Below are 7,779 nucleotides of genomic sequence, written 5' to 3' on the forward strand. Positions count from 1 at the left end.
GGAAAAAGAAAATCAGGCCCTAGAAGTAGCAGATTTTGACCATCCATGGTCCAGTTAGAAAAGGTAGTGAAGGAATAGTAAACTTCTTCTATCGACCCAAAGAAAACCATTAACAGAAAGTGTAATGGCGCTGCGATTAATAGTGGAGAGTCTTGTAGGTGTTGTGTTGGCCACAAGCTTTGTAGCTGTGGCCAGAACATTCTTGAGACAGTTACGCATTTAAAAGAAACAAACCCAATCAAGTTGTAGATGCAGTATAAGCCAAATTTTGGAATTTATTAAATGCTTTTATAGTCTTCTGTTTCAATGGAGATTTAATCGTATGGACAGATAATCAACATTTCATTAACATTCATGATATGCAATAAAAACAGAGATCTTCATTTATAAGACTTCCAACAAACAAAGACAGACTAAAACACTGCAATATCTTTAATATATTATTTCATAGCAAAAGTAGTAACAGATTTTTCATTAGGTTTTATGGTTGGAATATATTATACTTGTAAAAGTCTTCTTAACTGGAAAAAGATTCTTAAAGCTGCTTTTTGTTTCTGTCTTGATGCTGCTTATTTTATTTTTAACCATTGAAACAACCAATCTTCTCCAAATACCTCCTACTTCAAATTCTTCCTTTATGTGCCTTTGTGCATCTGAAAGTAACACGGAAGCATTTGCACACTCTGAAAGCGCACAAACAAAAAGCGCGACAACAGCTAACCAGCCACCTCCCGTAAAGCTGTGAATCATGTGACAGCAGTCCTGTCAGGGAAACGGTTAAGAGTCCAGTTTAACTAAACTAGCAGAAATGAGAGAACTGTTTTACTCAATCTCTTGAGTCGCGTGTGCCTCACTTGTACTGTTCCAACAGAGAAGTGACAGAAAGGTAAAGTATCTCACAAAGGAACGCAATGCAAATTAACATGTAGACCATGCGAACATAGACTTAATAACGCTGATTCAAGTACGTACCTTTTTTATGGTCTCTGTATTTCCCTTTAAGAAATGCACTGTAAAAAGGAAATGTCTCCAAAACTGAACTCAATCTAAAATCATCTTCCATTTTACAGAACAAAATACCCCTCCCCCACAAAAAGAAAAACCCCTCACTAAATTCTAATGTGATTTTTGTATAAATAACATAAATAGTCTCATATCAGCTGTGGAGAGAACACATTTTGAAGCTCTCATTCATTACTTTGAAATCAGAAACAACTTTTTATGCAAGCTAAACCTACGAGACAGAAGCACCTCCAAAATATGACTCTTTTTAACTGCTGTTCGGATATGGCTGCTAATTCATACTGGCAGATTCTATCATAGCTGCACTGTGCTGCAAATATATTTTTTCATAGCCAAAGTTAGAAGTGTTTGCATTACTGGAGATACTACAATTTACTTTCTTCTACGCCAAGTCTAAGTAGTTATTACTGATCCAGTAATGAAGTTCTGGATCAGCCTCCCATAGTTGAACTACCTGCAATTGGTACTTCCAGGTTTGTAGGGTACTGGCAGTACATAATGTGTATGTTTACAGGTCAGTTTAGCACATGATAATTTAAATACCTCTGCCTTAACATTATTTACAGGACAACTCAACTTAGCTCAGCCACTCAACTTAGATATCTGCAACACGAAGCCTTTAGAGCATCTCATTTTAGAAGCCATCCTATACAAACAGATTAAGTACATTAAATAGCCCATATGATGGGGATAGTTTAGAAACCAGTTAAAACAGATTGATTTTCAGAGGGAGAAAATCTCCTGTGCATCCCAGTGTTACCGTTGATTCTTACGGAATTTGCCATAGAAAGAATCCACCTGCTGAAGTGATGACATGCCAGTATGCAGCCTGCTAGCCTAATTACCTGCTAATAAAAGTCTCCTATATGTCTTCATTCTCAAAGCATTATCACATATAGGCAACTAATTATGAACAAGCAATAGTAAGAAAATGAAAAAACACAGAAGTTAAATATCTCTGTATATCCACACAAGGAATATTTAAGGCTGATAAAAAGGCTGAAATGTTACATCTACTCACTGAAAATACATACAACATAATCCATGCCAAGACTTTAAACAGATTCCAGTAAACAACCCAGCTCAAGCACAAGGAATATCAGAAGCAGTAATGAATGAGGCACTGTCAGCTGCCCTTGACCTATTCTATAAACTCCAGCCAGCAAATTTCATCTTCCATTTGTTCCATGATATATCTTCATAACCTGATATTGTATATCATGTGTTATGCATGCTTTTTCTGTTTTTGAGTTCATCTATCTCCTAATTTTCCAATGGTTATCTGGACCCCAGCAATGCTGAAAAATTAAAACTTACAGTAGTGCAACTCTGCATGTTATAACCATGGTAAGACAATGAAATATAAACAAGGATAAGTCAGTCTACTTCCCATCTATATAACAGTTCAATTTCATTAGACATGTAAAGACGAGCTTCAGTGGAGGGAACAGAAGTCTACACGAAATGTCAATCCAAACTTCTATACTTGTCCTTAGTATTTGTTCTGCTACAAGTTCCGCATTTTGGCCATGAGATCTTCCAGGCTTTCTCCAGACTCAGCCACTGTTTCTTCAGCTGTCACATTCTCTTCCTAGTAGTAAATGGAAGAAAAGGTCAGCGACAGAAGAAGCACACTAAATCATCTACACAAACAAGCTTTATTGCAGTTATGTCACACTTTCCCAGAACCAAGCGCTCCATTACAAGATGAGGCTTAAATCAGCACATTGGTTCAGAAATTGCAAAGTTCTGTTCTGACTGAAGTTTGAAAGCTCTGCTTGCAAAACATGCACATTCTGTGTTCCCCAGGTATACCAACTGCACTTTGACAATGCATACTTTTACAAACATATGTGACAGGACGAGGGGAAATGGCCTCAAGTTGCGCCAAGGCAAGTTTAGGCTGGATATTAGGAAGAACTTCTTTACAGAAAGGGTACTGGAATAGGCTCCCCAGGGAGGTGGCTGAATCGCCATCCCTGGTTATGTTTAAGAGCCATTTGGATGTGGTGCTCACAGATAAGATTTAGCAGAGGGCTGTTAGAGTTAGGGTACTATGGTTAGGCTGCGGTTGGACTTGATGATCTTCAAGGTCTTTTCCAACCTGGGTAATTCTATGATTCTATGATTCTATTCTATATATATTATAAACTACAAAATTTATTAAAAAAAAAAATAGTGTCATTGTAAATAATACATATATTACCTTGTTTGGGATTGTATATGCTACAGTAATTCCAACAGGAAGATCAGGTACTGGACCAGAAGCAGCCTTCAACTCATCTTCTGTAGTTTCTGATACTAATTCAATGCCTTTGCATTAAAGGGAATAGAGAACTCCATTAGAAATTAGAAGAGTTCTTTAATCACTACATCATAGCAACAACAAAATTGCAGCTTATTTTCTGGTATAAAACAAAAAAAAATAAAGCAGAAAGACCTTCAATTTCAACTACTTCATTAACAATACTACATTAAAACTGTATCAAACTGTTTACAATAGGATGCACGAGAAGTCCACATTCCACACAAAGAATTTAAATGCTGTTCCCAGCATCAAGATTCATTTAGCCATCAGCTGATTGCTTACCCCAGTCATTGTCTTCATGCACTATTTCTTCTTCCTGATCACTTTCTTCTTGTTTTGGTTGTGCAGCTTCTTTTATCTGACGGAAAAAAAAAAGAATTAAGACGACATAGTATATGTAGCAGTTCAATTTTCAACAGCAAGGAAGATCAAGTCTGGCATTTATGCTTGTTTTAAGATGCAAAGTCACTATTTTGAACTTTGATAGGCATTTCTTCCTTATGTATCACTTAAACCTACCTCTTTCAGTTTAAAGCCATTCATCCTTGTCCTATTGCCATACTCCCTAACAGTCCCTCCTCAGCTTTTTTCTATAGGCCCCCCACAGATTCAAGGAAGCTTCTTTAAGTTCTATCCAGAGCCTTCTGTAGGGTGAACAACCCTAAATTTACCTTATAATTTTCTTGCTGTCTCCTGCAATTTTGATCACTACATTGTGGATTTGGCTTCATAGCCATTGTTGGAAAGAAATCCTGCATTGCGTTGTAGCCAAGATAGTAACTCACAGTACCAAAATTTAAAAGATACCTGGAAACACAAGCAGAGAAAGCAGGTCTTAAAACACGAGTACAAACCTGATAGAACTTGTAGAATACTCTTTCATACCAGTGACTGGAAAAGCTGTAGTTGTATTAAAATACCTGTAGTCACCTGACTACAACAACAGAGATGCATCAACATATGTTATTCTCTTCATAAGAGTGTACGTATCTTGCCCTGAGATGTTACATTAAAGAGAGCAGCTACAAAATAAAGACACCAGCAATTCAAGCAGTGGGTAGACCAACCCCATCTGATGATATCAATAACTTCAGTAAATAAGTCATAAATACAGAAAAAGAACCAAATTCATCATTATCCAAGAAGCCTGAAGGAACTGTTCCCTCATGGTGCTGTACCTTGCCTAGCAGCAACTCAAACACTTACTTCAGAACATTCTGTACGAGAATTCCAGCCACAACACCCATGGTTGTTGGAAGACTAGCTGCACAAACTCCTTCTCGTTTTAATGTTTTCTCATCAATATTTGCAGCAACCACAAGTGGAGGAGCGCACTGAAGGGAAAGAAAGAAATTCAGTGTAAAAAAAATGCATTATAAAAAAAATAAGAAAACAAAACCAAAAACCAACGAAAACAAACTATCAACCAGGTCTCACACAGTTTTAAGCTACTCCATTATCTGTGCTAGGATTACATTCAGCAGACAGCTGATCTTCATACTCCCAGTCCCATTTCAGAAGACAGAAATCAGCAATTCCATACCGCAAAACAAGCAGATTCGCCAGGAATGATCAGCTGGATGTGTCCTGACACTGCGTTTTCACTCACTCCAGACTCCATCCAGATTTGTCCAAGCTCATTGCAGGCCTTAGGAAAACAGAAACGTGCATCAGCACTGCAGAAGCTTAATGAAAAAGTTGTAAATTGAGAAAAATTGAACATATTGACCTTTGTGCTTTAACACAGAAAGGCTATGATAAGAAGAACGTGAAAAGGTAAAATAGAAATTGTTTATGGAGAGTCAAAGGATAAATCAAAGGATAAACTAAATTTCTTCTCAAGAAGCTGTGCCTCTGTGTTCCTGAGGGCTTTGGTGCTTTGAACACATACAAGCATTAGTGATCCAGTTACCACAGATCCACATTAATTCCAAAACCTACTTCTAAAGTGTCTTATACCTATGCTTTTAGAGGCACAGATCCAGAGTATCTGTGTACACTCAGTGTACAGACAAAGATCAGCTGCAGATAAAGCCAGCTGTAGGATAACAAAAACCATGCATTTGGCATTCACCCTGCATTGATGGCTAACTATAAAGCAAAACAGGATGATGAGGTATACAGCTTTAAGACTGTTTCCTTAAATTAAGGAGGAACTGTCTTGGAAGACTCTTGAAGTCCTCATCTTTTCTGTAGTCCACACAATTCCTATCAGTACTTATAAAAGAAAAATCGACCTCCATGAACTCACACCTACAGTCTTACCGTATTAATTGCCATGCGTGCTTCAAAGTTGTCCACACAGCTCAGAACAAGATCAACAGGCTTCCCTTCCTCCAGTGCACCGTTACTGAAACGAGCGTCAGAAGTTTGCATTAAAATGCAGGCAGAACTTAGTACCTGCATAGCAGTCAATGTATCTCTTTTAAGTACAGAGGCACAGGGGAAATTATACTACTAATATGAAACAAGGTACAACTAGCAGCTTAACTCTGCAGTGCGACTAGCAACACACTGAGGCTGGTACTTAAATATAAAGGCATTTTATATTAATATATTAATTTTTTACATGGTATACACTCATAATAAAGTCTATCAGGAAAAACGGTCTATCTTACAATATATATTTTACCTTATTCTATCCATGAAATGTTCAAAGTTGTCCAGTGTCGTGATGTTGTAGTTGTGTACTTCAAACTGCACATCAGGATTAATATTTCTTAAGGAGGAAATAAAATGAGGCAACGTTAGTAAAGGCGGTAACTTGCATTTCACTCCCTAACTTCACAAGTACTGCTACAGCCTTCAGCTTCCATTCTGAAGGCTAGAATGCAGCCATAATTACAAAATAATACAGATCAGATGAAGAGACCCTCCCACCCTCCAACAAAAGAAATGTAATAATTTATATTAAACTTCTGAGCAATGTAGAAAGAAGATTCACTTTAAGGTTAACGCCCTTAAAACATCAGCCATTCCCCCAGCTGTTTTAGTCTCAAATTTCCACACTAGACCATGCTACTTTGTAAGTGATTAAGAGTGAAACACTGGTTTGCTGCAGTTGCCTCCTGGATAGATACTGTTAAATATCCACTTCTTTAAGTCATACCTCAGTGTATGCTCCGCTGCTTGCACTTTACTTAACCCAGCTTGATGAGGTTGGAAGAAGAGTCTGTTCATGTTTGCCAGCTCCACTTTATCATAGTCAAACAGAAGAAGCTACAATAGAAACGGTATTAACATATGTGATCCTCCAAATAGATTATTGAATGTAAGGAATGTCCTTTCTGGGTGCAGGATGCACCTACAGGAATCGCAGGGGAAGGGTGGAATATACTTTGAAATGACAATTTATCTTATTTAAAGGCTGTTCATGAGTGCTTTCTTCACAGTACTTGGGCAAAAATCAATGGAGGAATACCAAATCTAACTGTTAATAAAGAGGACTAGTCTATGAAGAAGTACCAGAAAACTCATATTACCTTACCAATGCCACATCTTGTCAGCATCTCAGCAGTCACACTGCCAACACCACCCACACCCACTATTGCAACAGTGAAAGTACGGATTTTCTGTGGGAAGAAATAATACACAGGTCAGTGCATCAACACTGATCCCTTGTGGGACCAGGGAGACTCGGGAGAGGTGGAAATACACAGCTGTCTTAATGCAGACGCATACTTACCTCGTAATCTTTGACAATTCCCATTCTTTTTAATGCCATCAAGCGACTACAAAGAAAAAGAGCATCATTATAAACAAAATGCTTTCTATGTTTCTAATGGAAACTTTGCTTTTCAGATATTTAAAAGTGCAAAGTATCTTTGCTTTAAACGTTGACAGCCCAGCAGTAAACGCAGCCAACCTCATTTCTTCCCTCCCTCTGTCATTGCAGCCTTTCAATACCTGAAGGGAACTCACTCCCAGGAGGGGATTAAACTCTTCGAAAGGGCTGACAATAGCAGGACACGGGGAAATGGTTTTAAGTTGAAAGAGGGAAGATTTAGGTTGGATGTTAGGGGGAAGTTCTTCACTAGGAGAGTGGTTACGCCCTGGAACAGGCTGCCCAGGGAGGTTGTGGATGCCCCGTCCTTGGAGGTGTTCAAGACCAGGTTGGACGAGGCCCTGGGCAACCTGATCTAGTAAAGGTGTATGTTTGGTGGCCCTGCCAGGCAGGGGGGTTGGAACTACATGATCCTTGAGGTCCCTTCCAACCCGGGTTATTCTGTGATTCTCCGTGGTTCCCCCAGCCCTACCTGTAGGGGTTGGAGTCCGTCACCTCCGGGCTCATGGTCTCGATGCGGGTCCGCCCCGCCGCCCGCCCGCCCCGGGCCACCTCGAGCTCCCGCTCCAGCTCCCGCACGCGTTGCTCCAGCAGCTCCACCCGGCCCCGCTCCGCCATGGCAGCGACACGTCTGCTCTGGGCAGCGGCTTCCGGGACAGCCCCG

General features: G+C 39.4%; 1 protein-coding gene across 2 annotated transcripts; it reads right to left on the reverse strand.

The window, feature by feature from the left end:
- Positions 1-250: 250 nt before the first annotated feature.
- UBA5 (ubiquitin like modifier activating enzyme 5) lies at positions 251-7,753 on the reverse strand. Of its 2 annotated transcripts, none has more exons than XM_032442387.2 (12): positions 7,588-7,753; positions 7,017-7,062; positions 6,819-6,903; positions 6,441-6,550; positions 5,964-6,050; positions 5,597-5,681; positions 4,875-4,979; positions 4,538-4,665; positions 4,003-4,138; positions 3,614-3,689; positions 3,230-3,336; positions 251-2,614 (listed from the first exon to the last, which is right to left on the reverse strand). In XM_032442387.2, the coding sequence occupies exons 4-12, from the start codon at positions 6,509-6,511 to the stop codon at positions 2,531-2,533; spliced, it is 879 nt and encodes a 292-aa protein (XP_032298278.1). In that variant the 5' UTR covers positions 6,512-6,550; positions 6,819-6,903; positions 7,017-7,062; positions 7,588-7,753; the 3' UTR covers positions 251-2,530. The 2 variants fall into 2 exon arrangements, with proteins under 2 accessions (XP_032298278.1, XP_015709539.1); XM_015854053.3 differs by having other exon boundaries at positions 6,814-6,903.
- Positions 7,754-7,779: the final 26 nt, after the last annotated feature.

This window comes from Coturnix japonica, chromosome 2, assembly GCF_054131305.1.
Source record: "Coturnix japonica strain WE chromosome 2, WE-NBRP24, whole genome shotgun sequence".
Classification (NCBI taxonomy): Eukaryota; Metazoa; Chordata; class Aves; order Galliformes; family Phasianidae; genus Coturnix; species Coturnix japonica.

What these genes read in the sequence shown, in the direction of transcription:
- UBA5 (XM_015854053.3), bottom strand. Translation starts at nt 7,733, where the DNA reads ATGGCGGAGCGGGGCCGGGTGGAGCTGCTGGAGCAACGCGTGCGGGAG. An exon ending in CACGCATGGCAATTAATACG is followed by an intron (nt 4,980 to 5,596) that starts GTAAGACTGTAG and finishes TGTTTTCCTAAG; the next exon opens with GCCTGCAATGAGCTTGGACA. An exon ending in GCGAATCTGCTTGTTTTGCG is followed by an intron (nt 4,666 to 4,874) that starts GTATGGAATTGC and finishes CTTTCCCTTCAG; the next exon opens with TGCGCTCCTCCACTTGTGGT.